Raw genomic sequence first — 18,053 nt, 5'->3', positions numbered from 1 at the left:
TTTTTTCTTATCTACATGTCTCCTGTGTCTGGAAGTTTTAGTGTCTCTTCTGTCTGGTGGTCATGGAATGACCCGTGTCTGGTGGTCATCAGGTCTCTTCTGTCTGGTGGTCATGGAGTAACCTGTGTTTGGAGTTTTTAGGGTCTCTTGCGTCTGATGGTCATTGGGTCTTTTCTACTTGGTGGTTATTGGGTCTCTTCTGTCTGGTGGTCATGGAGTGACCGTTGTCTGGACGTTCTGGGGTCTCTTCTGTCTGGTGGTCATGGAGTGACCTGTGTCTGGAGGTACTGGGTTCTCTTGTGTCTGGTGGTCATGGGATCTCTTCTGCCTAGTGGTCATGGGGTCTCGTGTTTGGTAGTTATTGAGTGACCTGTGTCTGCAGTTACTGGAGTCTCTGGTGTCTGTAGGTTCTGAAGTCTTTTTAGTTTGGAGGTTTTGGGGTTTCTTGTGTCTGGTGGTCATTGGATCTCTTCTGCCTGGTGGTCATGGGGTCTTTTGTGTCTGGTGGTCATGGAGCTCCCTATGTCTGGAAGTTCTGGGGGTCTCTTGTGTCTGGAAGTCATGAACAGACCTGTGTCTGTAGGTTCTAAAGTCTCTTAAGTCGGGTAGTAATTTGGGGTCTCTTCTGTCAGATGGTAATGGGGTCGCTTGTGTCTGGTGGTCACGGAGTGACTTGTGCCTGGAGGTTGTGGAGTCTCTTCTGTCTGGTGGTCATAGGGTCTCTTGTGTTTGGTGGTCTCTTTTGGTGGTCATGGGGTCTCTTATGGTAGTCATTGAGTGACTTGTGTCTAGAATCTCCTGAGTATGGTAGGCAAGGAGTGAATTGTGTCTGGATGTTGGTTCTGGAGTCTCTCTTGGGTATGGTAGTTGTAGAGTGACTCGTATCTGGAGTTACTGGAGTCTCTTTTGTCTGGAGCTTCTGGAGTCTCTTTTGTCTAGTGGTCTTAGGGTATCTGGCACTTATGGGATCTCCAGTTTCTGGAGACTCCATGGGAAGGACTAATGAACTGTGGGATAAAATAGTAATAGTGGACAGTGTTAGTTTGTCATCAAGCTTTTTTGACTTGCAGATGCCTCTTCAGGTCTCTGATTACACCAGATCAGCTGTATTACTGTAATAACATAAATGACTCCAGTAAATGTGACTTAAGCCTTTATTATCTCATCCTGTTTACAATTTGTAACCCCACAGCGATGACATATTATCAGTGCTGCTGATGACCATCCTTCCAGTATAAATCCTGGTGTACAGGAAGGGTCCGTCACTGAGCAGCTCAGACCTGGTACAGTCATAGCGGAAGGTACAAGGTGCTGCCGGTGCAACATGCTCAGTGTGGTTATTCTATTAAACGGCAGAGAATGGCATCCAGTAGAGAGAAGGAGAAGCTGCAGAGGAGGACGACGACACCCAGGAAAGGAAAGGCTGAAGAGGATGACACCCAGGAGAGACAAAGAAAAGCTGCGAAGGAGGACGACAACATCCAGGAGGAACAAGGGTAAGATAGAAAAAGATGACACCCAGGACACACAAGTAAAAGGTTTCGGAGGAGGATGATGACACCCAGAAAGAACAAAAGGAGGGATGAAGAGGATGACACCTAGGAGAGACAAAGAAAAGCTGCAGAGGAGGAAGATGACACCCAGGAGAAACAAGGAAAAGGCTGTGGAGGAAGCGACACTCAGGGGAAGGCTGAAGAGGATGACACCCAGGAGATGCAATGAAAAGCCTGCTGAGGAGAACGACAAAAGCAAAGAGGAGCAAAGGGAAGGCTGAAGAGGATGACACCTAGGAGAGACAGGGAACAGGCTACGAAGAAAAAGGATGACAACACCCAGGAGGAACAAGTGGGGGGGTGACATGAAAGAGAAGGGAAGGCTAAGGAGGATGACACTCTGGAAAGACAGGGCGAAAGCTGCGGAGGAGGAGGCCAACATCAGAAAAGTCAGGGAAGGCTGAAGAGTAGAAGGAAGACTCTAACATTCTATGTTAGGGTGATTAATGAGTGGAACAGGCGGCCACGAGAGGTGGTGAGTTCCCCTTCAATGGACGTCTTCACACAGAGGCTGGACAGACATCTGTCTGAGATGATTTAGTGAATCCTGCTTTGAGCAGGGGGTTGGACCAGATGACCCAGGAGGTCCCCTCCAACGAGAACATTGTATGATTCTATGACACCCAGGCGAGACAAGGAGAAGGCGGCAGTAGAAGAGCATGGTGACACCAGGAGGAAGGCTACTGAGGAGAGTGACACAGGAGATGCAAGGAGAAGGCTAAGGAGGAGGGCAGTGAAAAAAGGGGAAAAGAAGAGGAAAGGGGGGATAGAGAATGTGAATAAAAATTAACTTTTATTGGTTTGATAAAATATCTATTTAAAATGTCTAATAGAACATACATCCATATGAGGAAGCATATTGGGTCACTGATTTAACTGTGAATTATGTAGCTGTGATCCACAAGATCCTGGAAAGTGTGAGACAGCACAAAATTAAATGGTTCCCAACCAATGTCCCTATAATTATTTGGTTGGATAATATATGTCCATAACAACGGATCTCAAATTCTAGCCCATCCTACACCAAACCATAAAGCTTCACTATAATGGGCATTTTATTAGCCTCCACAATATTTATACAGGGAGCTGAATAATGTTCAGTTATGAACATAGTGAAAATGGCCAGCACATCCTTACTAATGTGAACAGGAGCCAACTAAAAAACTCAAATTATAAAAAAGGGTCAAAGTTGCCTCCTAAATTGCTAAGAGTGATTAAGACATTGAAACTGCATTACTGCAATAGAAACATAAGAAAGCGATACAAAATGTGCACATGAAATATTTAAAAAAAAAAATTCTGTAATATTAATGTGAAAAATTACAGTAAAGGAAAGCACTTAGCGCATAGATTGACCAATACATGTGTGCAATTTAGGAGGCAACGTTGACTCTTTTTGAATTTTTTTAGTTGGCTCCTGTTCACATTAGTAAGGATGTGCTGGCCATTTTCACTATGTTTCTAATTCTCTATTTGGCATGTGCACTCCCTCCCTCATCAGCCTCAGGTGATGATTTTAAGTAGTTAGCCGGTTCAGTCCTGACCCATAAATTGTAGGCTTGCATTTCAGCCCAAGAGAGGTGACAGAAGGACAGGGACCCAACAATGAAGGACGCCCTGACGCTGGCTGTTGGGCACACATATATTGGCCAATCTATTGGCTAAGTGCTTTCCTTTACTGTAATTTTTCATATTAATATTACAGAAAAAAAAGTTGAAATATTTCATGTGCACATTTTGTATCGCTTTCTTATGTTTCTACTCAGTAATGCAGTTTCAATGTCTTGGAGCAATCACTCTTAGCAATTTAGGAGGCAACTTTGACCCTTTTTTATAATGTTCAGTTATGGCTATGTCATACCGCTATGTGACCTGTAGAGTGTCCACCTATGTGAATACTGTCCAAGTAAATCTGACTTTATTTAACATAAGGAGGAGGACACCACGGAGCCACAAAGGGAAGGCTGAAGAATAGGACACCCAGAAGAGATAAGGGGAAGGCTGCAGTGGAGAAAATCCAGGGATGGACAAGGGGAGAGTGGAGGAGGAGAAGCGGGAGTCCCAGGAATGACATTGGGAAGGCAGAAGAGGAGGCTCCTAAGAGGGACAGGGGTGATGAGGGGAAGGCTGCAGTGGAGAAAATCCAGGGATGGACAAGGGGAGAGTGGAGGAGGAGAAGCGGAAGTCCCAGGAATGACATTGGGAAGGCAGAAGAGGAGGCTCCTAAGAGGGACAGGGGTGATGAGGGGAAGGCGGCAGTGGAGAAAATCCAGGGATGGACAAGGGGAGAGTGGAGGAGGAGAAGCGGAAGTCACAGGAATGACATTGGGAAGGCAGAAGAGGAGGCTCCTAAGAGGGACAGGGGTGATGAGGATTCTGGGTGTAGTAACAATTGCATTGCCATTTTCAGCTTTATTTTATAAGCACAAACCCTACATGAATGGTTGGCCTTTATGTTTCTAGATAATTTGCATTCACTGGCTCCTGAGATGTAAAAGGAACCCCGACAATAATCTCTAAACATCTCTTACAAGATGGAGGACATTTCCAGCTGGCTTCAGGATGTGATCCTCCCTTTGGTATGAACCTGTATTCGCGTCCTGTTTGTCCGTCGTTAATCCCTTCCCCATTCTTCACCAAATGTAATTACAAGTGTTGTCGCCGACTGTTGACGTTGCTTCTTTTCAGCCTATTTCATGTTGTCTCTCTTATTACAGCATGTAATAAGGTATTTTGGATATGCTTGTGTATCATTAAATATGACAAAGATGGTGGGGTTCTGAAGATTGTCCACTAAGCTGTCATACCGTCGTGGAACATCACCAGCTGTATCTGGCTTTATAGGAGGTGTTTTCATGTCTTCTTTACCCACAGTAAACTCTCCAGTCAATACCTGGGCAACCAAAATGTACTTGTTTCCACTACCGGACGGGGGAGAATATCTCTCTCTCGCAGATATTGTAGCCTCCACAGCAAAATACACACCATGTCCGTATTGAGTGGCTGATGGGAGAGAAAGAGGAATGAGAACAAATGAAGGGCAGACCGAAGGAGGATAGGAACAAGACCAGGGTGGTCCATGGGTTACATCACACATACAGCGTAGTGAAGAGAGCAACACAACGAAAGCTGGGAAGAGAGCACGACACAATGGAGGAGAAGAGAGACAATGGAGGAGAAGAGAGACAATGGAGGAGAGGAGAGACAATGGAGGAGAGGAGAGACAATGGAGGAGAGGAGAGACAATGGAGGAGAGGAGAGACAATGGAGGAAATGAGTGTGACAATGGAGAAGAGGAGAGACAATGGAGGAGAGGAGAGACAATGGAGGAGAGGAGAGACAATGGAGGAGAGGAGAGACAATGGAGAAGAGGAGAGACAATGGAGGAGAGGAGAGACAATGGAGGAGAGGAGAGACGATGGAGGAGAGATGGGTGACAAAATGGAGGAAATGAGTGTGACAATGGAGGAGAGATGGGTGACAAAATGGAGGAAATGAGTGTGACAATGGAGGAGAGATGGGTGACAAAATGGAGGAAATGAGTGTGACAATGGAGGAGAGATGGGTGACAAAATGGAGGAAATGAGTGTGACAATGGAGAAGAGGAGAGACAATGGAGGAGAGATGGGTGACAAAATGGAGGAAATGAGGGTGACAATGGAGAAGAGGAGAGACAACCGAGATGAGGAGGGAGACACAACAAAGAAGAAAAGGTGGAAACAGCAGATAAGAAGAGGATGAATGACGCAGTAGAGAAGAAAAGGGCAAAGGAGGAGAGTAGGGTGACACAACGGAGAAGAGGGTGCCACAACGAAGAGGAGGGAGATAACAGAGAAGAGGAAGGAGACAATTGAAAAGAGGAGGGAGAGGCAATGGAGAAGAAGACAGTGCCAAAACAGAGAAGAGGAGGCTGACACAATGGAGAACAGGAAGGAGACAATGGAGAAGAAGAGGGAGACACAACGGAGAAGAGGGTGATAATGGAGAAGAAGAGGGAGACGCAATGGAGAAGAAGACAGTGCCAAAACAGAGAAGAGGAGGCTGACACAACGGAGAATAGGAAGAAAAAAACGGAGAAGAAGAGGGAGACACAACGGAGAAGAGGAGGGTGATAATGGAGAAGAAGAGGAGGGTGATAATGGAGAAGAAGAGGGAGACGCAATGGAGAAGAAGACAGTGCCAAAACAGAGAAGAGGAGGCTGACACAACGGAGAATAGGAAGAAAAAAACGGAGAAGATGAGGGAGACATAACGGAGAAAAGGAGGGTGATAATAGAGAAGAAGAGGAGGGTGATAATGGAGAAGAAGAGGAGGGTGACAATGGAGAAGAGGAGGGAAATGTAATGGAGGAGAGGAGGGAGACACAACAGAGAAGAGGATGAGACAATTGAGAAGAGGAGGGAGAAGGGTGACACAACGGAGATGAGGAGGGAGACACAATGGAGAAGAGGGAGATGCAAAGGAGAAGAAGAGGGAGATGCAATGGAGGAGTGGAAGGTGACAAAGGAGGGAGACACAACGGATTAGATTAGAAAGGTAACATAGTGGAGATTAGGAGGGTGACACAGTGGAGATTAGGAGATTAACACGGTGGAGATTAGGAGGTTGACCCGGTGGAGATTAGGACGGTGACACGGTAGAGATTAAGACGGTGACACGGTGGAGATTAGGACAGTGACACGGTGGAGATTAGGACAGTGACACGGTGGAGATTAGGACAGTGACCCGTTGGAGATTAGGGCGGTGACACAGTGGAGATTAGGAGGTTGACCCAGTGGAGATTAGGACGGTGACCCGTTGGAGATTAGGACGGTGACACGGTGGAGATTAGGACGGTGACACGGTGGAGATTAGGACGGTGACACGGTGGAGATTAGGACGGTGACACGGTGGAGATTAGGACGGTGACACGGTGGAGATTAGGACGGTGACACGGTGGAGATTAGGACGGTGACACGCTGGAGATTAGGACGGTGACACGCTGGAGATTAGGACTGTGACCCGGTGGAGATTAGGAGGGTGACACGGTGGAGATTAGGACGGTGACACGGTGGACATTAGGAGGGTGACACGGTGGAGATTAGGAGGTTGACCCGGTGGAGATTAGGACAGTGACCCACTGGAGATTAGGGCGGTGACACGCTGGAGATTAGGACGGTGACACGCTGGAGATTAGGACGGTGACACGGTGGAGATTAGGACAGTGACCCATTGGAGATTAGGGCGGTGACACAGTGGAGATTAGGAGGTCGACCTGGTGGAGATTAGGACGGCGACCCGTTGGAGATTAGGGCGGTGACACGGTGGAGATTAGGACGGTGACACGGTGGAAATTAGGATGGTGACACGGTGGAGATTAGGACGGTGACACGGTGGAGATTAGGATGGTGACACGGTGGAGATTAGGACAGTGAGCCGTTGGAGATTAGGGCGGTGACACGGTTGAGATTAGGACGGTGACACGGTGGAGATTAGGACGGTGACACGGTGGAGATTAGGACGGTGACACGGTGGAGATTAGGACGGTGACCCATTGGAGATTAGGGCGGTGACACAGTGGAGATTAGGACAGTGACACGGTGGAGATTAGGACAGTGACCCGTTGGAGATTAGGGCGGTTACACGGTGGAGATTAGGACGGTGACACGGTGGAAATTAGGATGGTGACACGGTGGAAATTAGGACGGTGACCCGGTGGAGATTAGGGCGGTTACACGGTGAAGATTAGGACGGTGACACGGTGGAAATTAGGATGGTGACACGGTAGAGATTAGGACGGTGATACGCTGGAGATTAGGAGGGTGATACGCTGGAGATTAGGAGGGTGATACGCTGGAGATTAGGAGGGTGACACGCTGGAGATTAGGACGGTAACACGCTGGAGATTAGGACGGTGACACGGTGGACATTAGGAGGGCGGCACGGTGGACATTAGGAGGGCGACACGGTGGACATTAGGAGGGTGACACGGTGGACATTAGGAGGGTGACACGGTGGAGATTAGGACGGTGACCCGGTGGAGATTAGGACGGTGACCCGGTGGAGATTAGGACGGTGACCCGGTGGAGATTAGGAGGGTGACACGGTGGAGATTAGGAGGGTGACACGGTGGAGATTAGGAAGGTGACCTGTTGGAGATTAGGACGGTGACCTGTTGGAGATTAGGACGGTGACCTGTTGGAGATTAGGACGGTGACCTGTTGGAGATTAGGAGGGTGACCTGTTGGAGATTAGGAGGGTGACACGGTGGACATTAGGAGGGTGACACGGTGGACATTAGGAGGGTAACCCGGTGGACATTAGGAGGGTGACACATATAGGAACAGGAGAATATTGTTTTTGTTACCGTTCTTTCCACTGAAGCTGCGATTAAATCCATGGTGACAGATCTCCTTGGCACCATTTTCTGTGGTCCCGTGGTAAAGCGTGCGCTCGATGGGTGTCTTGGGGCAATGTGCCATGCTTGTCTTCTTCAGCTGGTATTGCTTATAGAGCAAACCATTTTGCACCTTTTGCACCTAAAGAAGCAGATATTTGTGAGTGGTAGAGGCCTCTTGGCATCTAATCATATACAGGAGACCTGGGGACGCCCTTGGACTTTAGAAGCTAAGTCTGGAACCATTAAATTCTGTATAGTATGCTACATCAAGGCACATGAGTGTCAGATAATTACCTGGAGGACCTGAGTGACAGCTCTCTGCCCCTTTAGTGTGCTGAGGAACGGCTGGACAATGCTGTGATATTCCTCTGACATCTCCAACACAGGAGTCAGAACTACTGGCTGCTGCCGGTGAAGAGTCCTAAGCCCCGACCAGCCTTCTCCATGGAGGGCACCCAGGATCTGGGAGAGCTCTTTCTGGCTGTTTAGGGGGTTTTGTAGGAATCCTTGTATCTGTGCCTGTCCTTCATATTCGCTGATTGTCACCTTGTGTTTCTTCTCCAGAGCGGAGAGTATCTCAGCTTTATGCGGGAAATCATCGACACCATCCAGAGTCAGGGTGCAGAGTTTTCCTGACACTACCTTCCTAATGGCTGCACATGCCACCACTAGACTGGTCTCATCCCCTGATAGTATTTTTATTTGAGCAGTGTCCCAAGCTTTTACCATCTCTTCTCCAGAAACATCATGAAAGTCTGCTTGACCATCATAAGCCCAAGAGTTTTGCAGAGACATTTCTAGAGCTCTCTGTAAAGGTTCTTCTGCCTCCACCAAGACTTGTTCTCTAAGAGAAAGTCGTAGTGCCCTCTGCAGGGCCTGTTCCTCGTCCTCCATGGCTGTGTCTAGGGTGTCCATGGACATCTGTATGGCTAGGAGCAGCTGAGCCTCTTCATCCAGTTCTCGGTCTTGAAATTCATCTCGGGACATTTTGAACACCTGGTGCAGTTCTTCATCCTCCGTTTCGGAGCTGGCTTCATCTTGGCCTTTGGCGGAGGTGTCTGTATATATGTCTACGTCCTCTTCCTCTCGTTTAATGTTCCACTCGGTGATCATAGCTGGAATTTCTTCTTTGTCTTCTTCACTCTGTGGATTCTTCAGAAGAGAAGCGAACACCTTTATGTCCTCTGTGGGTGAAGGAAATTGTGAGAACAAAATTAATGGAAGAATTCATTTGTGTCAATGAAGAGCTTAATCAATAACCTGAGAAAAGGTCAAGGAACCTAATGTAGGACTGGAAGGACATATGTACTGGAGTAGATCATCATGGGACTACAATGGGATTTAAAGAACAGCGGCTATGAAGAAGACGAGCAGACAAGCGTATTAATCAGAAGTACTATCCTATTTAGTTGGACAGCGTACGGACAACACACTGACCCATGTAAGTCAGTAGGGCTCTTCAGATGAATGATTTTTCTCTCTGTTCGGCTGTCCATGATAAAAAGAATCACAACATGCATTACTTTCATCCGAATCTCAGACGAGACTCACACATTCAGTCTATGGGTGCAGGAAAAAAATCGGATCCTACACGGACCATTCGAGTGGCATCCGATATTTACGGACACATTTCTATTATACGATCAGAGAAAAAATTCCAGCGAAATATAAGACCTGTTATCTTGCAGATAGAAATTCACATCTATTTGGATTGTTAACAGAGCATATACATAGGATAGGCCACCGATATGAACAGAACCAACAGGTTTCGGCTCTCAAGCCATAATCATGGTCCGAAACATGTTGGCTTTTAACAATCCAAATAAATGTGAAGTTTTATCTGCAAGATAACAGGTCTTATATTTCGCTGGAATTTTCTCTCTGATGGTGTATCTGTCGGCCCTGGCCAGGGCGTTTCCGTGCGATTGTCCATTCGACCGATGCCAAACTACAACACAACAGGTGAGCCGACTTTCCTTTCCTTTTCCTGCATTTCTATTATAAACCCCGAAAACCGTATGTGATCATATACATTTTTTTAAGTAGTTATATGAAAATGGATCACACACGGATAACACACAGACGTCACAAGGATGTCACACAAACGGAAAATTGGACTCACAGATGGGAAATGGATGAAAATTAGAAAAAAATCATTCAAATTTCTGGACGAAACTGGAGAGGAAACTGAAGGTTCAAGGAGAGGATAGAGAGGATTCTAAAGATTCAGGACGGGGGAGTCTGGATTTGGAGGAGGAGAGAGTACAAAACAGAGAGAGAAGTCTGGAAGTGGAGGAGAGGACAGGACAGAGAAGTCTGGATGTGGAGGAGAGGAGGACAAAAGAGAGATAGATGTTTGAAGGTGGAGAAAACAGAGAAGTCTGCTGGTCAAGGAAAGAAGAGGTCAGAGAAAAGTCTGGAGGTGGAGGAGGATGACAGAACAGAGGTAGATGTCTGAAGGTGAAGAAGACAGAGAAGTCTGGAGGTGAGGAGAATGGAGGTGGAGTACAGAACAGGGCAGAGAGGAGTCTGGAGATGGAGGAGCAGGAGGACAGAATAGAGAGAGGAGTCTGGAGATGCAGGTCAGGACAGAGGTATCTGGATTTGGAGGAAGAGGAGGACAGAACAGAGAGAGAAGTCTGGAGGTGAAGATGAGAAGGAGAGAAGTCTGGAGATGAAGGACAGTACAGAGAACAGTCTGGAGGTGGAGGAGAGGGCAGAAAGAAGTCTGGAGGTGCAGGAGAGGACATTATAGAGAGGAGTTTAGAGTTGGAGGAGGAGAACAGAATAAATATAGAAGTCTAGAGGTGGAGAAGAGGAGAAGACAGAGGAGTGTGGAGGTGAAAGAGAAGACAAGACAGAGAGAAGTCTGGAGGTGAAAGACTACAGAGAGGAGACTGGAAGTGGAGGAGAGCAGAGGGCAGAGAGTAGTCTGGAGGTGGGAAAGAGCAGAAAGAAGTCTGGAGGTGGAGGAAAGGACATGACAGAGAGGAGTCTGTAGATGTAGGTCGGAACAGAGAGGTATCTGGAGGAAAAGGAGGACAGAACAGAGAGAGAAGTCTGGAGATGGAGGAGAGGACAGAGAGGGGTCTAAAGTTGCAGGGGAGGAAAGAGAGGAGTCTGGAAATGGAGAGGAAAGAGCAGAGAGGAGTCTGGAAGTGCAGGAGAGAATGTGAGAGAGAGAAGTCTGGAGGTGGAGGAGAGGACAGAGAGGATTCTGGAAGTGGAGAAGAGGACAGAGAAAAGTCTGGGGGTGGAGGTCAGACAAAGAGAAGTCTAAAGGTGGAATAGAGGAGAGGACAGAGAGGTGTCTGGAAGTGCAGAAGAGCACAGAGAGGAGCCGGAATGTTTAGAAGAGGAGAGGACAGAAAGGAGTCTGGAGGTGCAGGAGAGGACATAACAGAGAGAAGTCTGGAGGTCCAGGAGAGGATAGAGGAGTCTGGCGGTGCACGAGAGCATGGGACAGAGAGAAGTCTGGTGGTGCAGGAGTGGAAAAGGCAGAGAGGAGTCTGCAGGTGAAGGACAGTACAGAGAGGAGTCTGTAGGTAGAGGAGAAGGAAGAAGACAGAACAGAGAGAGAAGTCTGGAGGTGGAGAAGAGAAGACAGAGAGGAGTTTGGATGTTGGAGGAGAGGATAGAGAGGAGTCTGGAGGTGCAGGAGAGGAAAGGGCACAGAGGAGTTTGAAGGTGCAGGAGAGGGCAGAGAGGAGTCTGAAGGTGCAGGAAAGACCGGAACAGATAGAAGTCTTGAGGTGCATTAGAGGAAAGGGCAAAGAGGATTCTGGAGGTGGAGGAGAGAAGATGGCAGAGAAGAATTTGGAGGTGGAGGAGAGAAGATGGCAGAGAGGAGTTTGGAGGTGCAAGAGAGAACATGACAGAAGAGTCTGGAGGTGGAGAAGAGGACAAGGCAGAGAGGAGTTTGGAAGTGGAAGACAGGACAAAGCGGAATCGGGAGGTGCAGGAGATGACAGGACAGAGAGGAGTCTAGAGTTGGAGGAGGAGGAAAAGGAGAGGAGTCTGGGGGTGCAGAAGAGGACAGAGAGAAGTCTGGAGGTGCAGGAGAGGACAGAGAGGAGTCGGGAGGTGCAGAAGAGGGAGAGGATAGAGAGAAGTCTGGATGTGCAGGAGAGGATGGGAGAGAGAGTATTCTGGAGGTGTTGTAGAGTACTGAGATGAGACTGAAGGTGCAGGAGAGGAGAGAGAGGAGTCTGGAGGTGCAGGAGACGACAGAGGGGAGTCTGGAGGTGCAGGAGACGACAGAGAGGAGTCTGGAGGTGCAGGAGACGACAGAGAGGAGTCAGGAGGTGCAGGAGACGACAGAGAGGAGTCAGGAGGTGCAGGAGACGACAGAGAGGAGTCAGGAGGTGCAGGAGATGACAGAGAGGAGCCTGGAGGTGCAAGAGAGGGCAGGATAGAGATAAGTGCAGGGGAGAATGGGACAGAGAGAAATCTGGTGGTGCAAGAGTGGAGAGGGCAGAGAGAAGCCTGGAGGTGGAGAAGAGGAGAATACAGACAGGATTTTTGATGTGCAGGAGAGGACAGAGAGAAGTCTGGAGTGCAGGAAAGGATGGAACTGAAAGGAGCATGATGGCGCAAGAGTGGAGAAAAGACAGAAGAGTTGGGAGGTGAAGGACATTACAAAAGGGAGTCTGTAGCTGGAGGAGAAGGAGGGAGACAGAACAAAGAAAAATCTGGAGGTGGAAGAGAGGAGAAGACAGACAGAGATGAGTCTGGATGTGCAGTAGTGGATAGAGGAGTCCGGAGGTGGAGGAGGAAGAGGACAGGACAGAGGAGGTTTAAAAGACAGAGAGGAATCAAGAGGTGGAGGTGAGAAAAGAGGAGTGTGGAAGTGGAAGAAAGGAGACGATACAAAGTAGTCTGAAGGTAGAGGGGAGGAGAGAACAGAGAAAAGTCAGGAGGTGGAGGAAAGGACAAAACAGCGAGGAGTCTGGAGGACAAGAGAACAGGACGGAGTGAAATGCTGCATATTTATGGGGTGATAAACGCTGTAGGTGACAAGCTATAATAAGTACGTGGCCAACTTAACCCTTTCCTGACATGTAATGCGCTTGTTGTATTTCAGAGCTGACTCATGTATAACTACCATGGTGGGAGCTAGCTGTGGTTGTGTTAGACCCCTTAGATTGTAGCATCTCCTTAGAATTCTCCTCCCTTGTCCCTCGTCCCTGTAGCGTAGATGCTCAGTGCTAATGGGGTGAAATGAAAACCAGGTGACTAGTGGATCCCTTGTGGCTACCATCTTCTACCATCTTTGAACTCCTACACCTCACTAGAGGAATATCTTACAAGTAATCACAGGTTCTCAGAAATGAAATAAAATCCAAAAGACTGTGTAAAACATTTAAAAAAAAACACAAAATGTAAAAAATTCAAATCCCCCTTTTTCAATTTATTAATTAAAAAAAAGTAGAAACCATGTTTGTATCGCAGTCTGAACTGTTACCAAATCGCATTATTTTTATCAATGGAAAACTTTAAAAAATGACGGCTCTTGGAATAAGGAGATGGAAGAACAAGTGAAAAATCCATTTTGGTGGAGTCGGAGTCTGTATAAAATGGACCAACTCCAACTCCTAAAATATATAATACATTGGGTGCAGTAGTTCAATGCAGTTTGTGGGGAATATTTTTCCATAAGAATTTGGGAAAGTTCTGAAATGTCCTATAAATGTCTGTCCTATTCCTGATCTCAGGGTCTGGACTTTTAGCTGAGATAAATCTGTGCACATGAGTCGTGTATGAGGGAGTCGAAGTCGTGTATGAGGGAGTCGGAGTCGTGTATGAGGGAGTCGGAGTTGGAATTGTAGAGTTGGAAATGGAGTCGGTGTCATGGAAATTGAGTAGTCAGAGTTGGAGTCGGAGTTGGAGTCGGAGGTTTGGCTTACCGACTCCACAGCCCCGGTTACAAGCTTTGCTTATCGTATGTAATGTTCCACTCACCTAAGTCTGCAGCACGATGTTGCAGCACGTCTGCCGTATCTGACAACTCTTCAGCCATGATGGACTGGATAGGAGAAGTGTCAGGGATGCGGACAAAGCTCCAGGGATCCACAGACTACAGAAGACCAGAGAGTTTCTATGTTAGAGGATGACTTTCCATTCCTGGTGATACAGAGGGGTCAGCGCAGAAGACTTTACCTTACAGCCAGTGATTTTCCAACTGAGCTGAGATGTGTCGATGATGCACTGGTTTTGCTGTTCTGTCTCCAGCACTACCCTCTGGCCCTCGTCTTCTAGAAGAAACAGTGACACCCCCGGAAACTGCAAAGTCACCATACGATATGACATAGAGGACAGGATTTGCCGGAGAAGTTCCACCGCCGTCTTGCAAGAGACTGCATCTCCTGCCACCTAGAAAATATGGAAAAGACAAGGAGTCTGAGGTAGAAAGTCATTAGTCATAGGAGGAGGCACCAATAAGTCAGTCACCATGGAAGGAGGCAGCAAGACGTCAATGACCACGAGAAAAGGAGGCAGCGAGAAGTCAATCACCACGAGAAGCGGCAGCGAGATGTCAGTCACCACGAGAAGCGGCAGCGAGATGTCAGTCACCACGAAAGAGGCAGTGAGACATCATAAACTAAGAGCAGAGGCAGCAAGACACCAATCACCATGAGAAGAGGCAGCAAGACGTCAATCACCATGAGAAGAGGCAGCAAGACGTCAATCACCACAAGAAGAGGCAGCGAGACGACACTACGAGAAGAAGCAGCAAGACGTCAATCACCACGAGAAGAGGCAGCAAGACGTCAATCACCACGAGAAGAGGCAGCGAGACGTCAATCACCATGAGAAGAGGCAGCAAGACGTCAATCACCACGAGAAGAGGCAGCAAGACGTCAGTCACCACGAGAAGAGGCAGCAAGACGTCAATCACCACAAGAAGAGGCAGCGAGACGACACTAACTACGAGAAGAGGCAGCAAGATGTCAATCACCATGAGAAGAGGCAGCAAGACGTCAATCACCACGAGAAGAGGCAGCGAGACGTCAATCACCATGAGAAGAGGCAGCAAGACGTCAATCACCATGAGAAGAGGCAGCAAGACGTCAATCACCACGAGAAGAGGCAGCGAGACGTCAATCACCACGAGAAGAGGCAGCAAGACGTCAATCACCACAAGAGGAGGCTGTGAGACGTCAATCACCACGAGAAGAGGCAGCAAGACGTCAATCACCACAAGAAGAGGCAGCGAGACAACACTAACTACGAGAAGAGGCAGCAAGACGTAAATCACCATGAGAAGAGGCAGCAAGATGTCAATCACCACGAGAAGAGGTAGCGAGACGTCAATCACCATGAGAAGAGGCAGTGAGACAACACTAACTACGAGAAGAGAGAGTGAGACGTCAATCACCACAAGAAGAGGTAGAATGACGTCAATCACCCCTAGAAGAGGCAGTGAGACGTCAATCACCACGAGAAGAGGCAGTGAGACGTCAATCACCACAAGAAGAGGCAGCGAGACGACTCTAACTACGAGAAGAGGCAGCAAGACGTCAATCACCATGAGAAGAGGCAGCAAGACGTCAATCACCATGAGAAGAGGCAGCAAGACGTCAATCACCAAGAGAAGAGGCAGTGAGACGACACTAACTACGAGAAGAGAGAGTGAGACGTCAATCACCACAAGAAGAGGTAAAATGACGTCAATCACCCCTAGAAGAGGCAGTGAGACGTCAATCACCACGAGAAGAGGCAGTGAGACGTCAATCACCACGAGAAGAGGCAGCGAGACATCAATCACCACGAGAAAAGGCAGCGAGACATCAATCACCACGAAAAGAAGCAGCGAGAAGTCAATCACCACGAGAATAGGCAGCGAAAAGTCAATCACCCCTAGAAGAGGCAGCGAGACATCACTAACTACGAGAAGAGGCAGCAAGACGTCAATCACCATGAGAAGAGGTAGTGAGACGTTAATCACCACGAGAGGAGGCAGCAAGACGTCACTAACTATGAGAAGAGGCAGAGAAACGTTACTAACTACGAGAAGAGGCAGCAAGACGTCAATCACCATGAAAAGAGGCAGAGAGACATCACTAACTACGTGAAGAGGCAGTGAGACGTTGATCACCACGAGAAGAGGCAGCGAGACGTCGATCGACATGAGAAGAGGCAGCGAGACGTCGATCACCACGAGAAAAGGCAGCGAGACATCGATCACCATGAGAAGAGGCAGCGAGAGGTCGATCGCCATGAGAAGAGGCAGCGAAATGTTATTTACCACGAGAGATGGCGAGATGTTACTCATCGTGAGGTATCATTCACAATGGGATGGTAGAGAGAGACATAAATCTCCAGAAAATGATGTATAATCAACATGAAAGGCAGCGACCAGACAATCACAGCCGGATTTTACACCACATACAGATATCCCGTATGATGACAACCAGATGTTACAGCACATAGAGATATCCCGTGTAATACAACAGCCGGATATTACACTACATAGAGGTATCCCATATGATACAACAGCCGGATGGTACACTACATAGATCTATACCGTGTGATACAACAGCCGGATGTTACACCACATAGAGACATCCCGTGTGATACAACAACCGGATGTTACACTACATAGAGATATCCCATATGATACAACAGCTGGATGTTACACCACATAGATATATACTGTGTATTACAACAGCCGGATGTTACACTACATAGAGATATCTTGTGTGATACAACAGCCGGATGTTACACTACATAGAGATATCCCGTGTGATACAACAGCCGGATGTTACACTACATAGATATATACCGTGTGATACAACAGCAGGATGTTACACTACATAGAGATATCTTGTGTGATACAACAGCCGGATGTTACACTACATAGAGATATCCCGTGTGATACAACAGCCGGATGTTACACTACATAGATATATACCGTGTGATACAACAGCAGGATGTTACACCACATAGAGATATCTCGTGTGATACAACAACCGGATGTTACAGCACATAGAGATATCCCATATGATACAACAGCCGGATGTTACACTACATAGAGATATCCCATATGATACAACAGCCGGATGTTACACCACATAGATATATACTGTGTAATACAACAGCCGGATGTTACACTACATAGAGATATCTCGTGTGATACAACAGCCGGATGTTACACTACATAGAGATATGCCGTGTGATACAACAACCGGATGTTACCCCACATAGAGATATCTCGTGTGATACAACAACCAGATGTTACACCACATAGAGATATTGTTAAAGATAAGATTCTAAAATCTACTAAAAAACATTATATGAAACTCTGATGTATACTAAATATCTATACTTATATTCTGTTATATGTTATGAATCTTGTTTTGCATATATCTGTTATATTGGATATCATTTAGTCATATATACCCTCACTTTAATATATATTATGAGAACCTTGATATATATATATATCAGATATCTGTACTCGTGTGTCACTATTTATATATATATATATATATATATATATATATATATATATATATATACAGTACAGACCAAAAGTTTGGACACACCTTCTCATTTAAAGATTTTTCTGTATTTTCATGACTATGAAAATTGTACATTCACACTGAAGGCATCAAAACTATGAATTACCACATGTGGAATTATATACTTAGCAAAAAAGTGTGAAACGACTGAAAATATGTCTTATATTCTAGGTTCTTCAAAGTAGCCACCTTTTGCTTTGATGACTGCTTTGCACACTCTTGGCATTCTCTTGATGAACTTCAAGTGGTAGTCACCGGAAATGGTCTTCCAACAATCTTGAAGGAGTTCCCAGAGATGCTTAGCACTTGTTGGCCCTTTTGCCTTCACTCTGCGGTCCAGCTCACCCCAAACATCTCGATTGGGTTCAGGTCTGGTGACTGTAGAGGCCAGGTCATCTGGCATAGCACCCCATCACTCCACTTCTTGGTCAAATAGCCCATACACAGCCTGGAGGTGTATTTGAGGTTATGGTCCTGTTGAAAAATAAATGATGGTCTAACTAAACGCAAACCGGATAGAATAGCATGTCGCTGCAAGATGCTGTGGTAGCCATGCTAGTTCAGTATGCCTTCAATTTTGAATAAATTCCCAACAGT

At 47.0% G+C, this 18,053-nt stretch overlaps 1 protein-coding gene across 3 annotated transcripts in view; it reads right to left on the bottom strand.

Moving 5' to 3' along the window:
- Positions 1-1,140: 1,140 nt before the first annotated feature.
- Positions 1,141-18,053, bottom strand: part of PARP10 (poly(ADP-ribose) polymerase family member 10) — a 190,270-nt gene continuing 173,357 nt past the window's right edge. For all 3 annotated transcript variants that reach the window (XM_073680119.1, XM_073680116.1, XM_073680117.1), the window contains exons 6-10: positions 14,092-14,304; positions 13,894-14,008; positions 8,227-9,116; positions 7,900-8,071; positions 1,141-4,556 (exon numbers count right to left, since the gene is read on the bottom strand). In XM_073680119.1, coding sequence (XP_073536220.1) covers positions 4,243-4,556; positions 7,900-8,071; positions 8,227-9,116; positions 13,894-14,008; positions 14,092-14,304 — 1,704 coding nt within the window. In that variant the 3' untranslated portion in view covers positions 1,141-4,242. The remainder of the gene's footprint in view (positions 4,557-7,899; positions 8,072-8,226; positions 9,117-13,893; positions 14,009-14,091; positions 14,305-18,053) is intronic.

The sequence above is a fragment of the Phyllobates terribilis genome, unplaced genomic scaffold, assembly GCF_046119375.1.
Source record: "Phyllobates terribilis strain yellow unplaced genomic scaffold, ASM4611937v1 Scaffold_4__5_contigs__length_816908805, whole genome shotgun sequence".
NCBI classification, from domain to species: Eukaryota; Metazoa; Chordata; class Amphibia; order Anura; family Dendrobatidae; genus Phyllobates; species Phyllobates terribilis.
The sequence above is the reverse complement of the archived record's forward strand: the minus strand, read 5'-3'. Positions and strand labels throughout refer to the sequence as shown.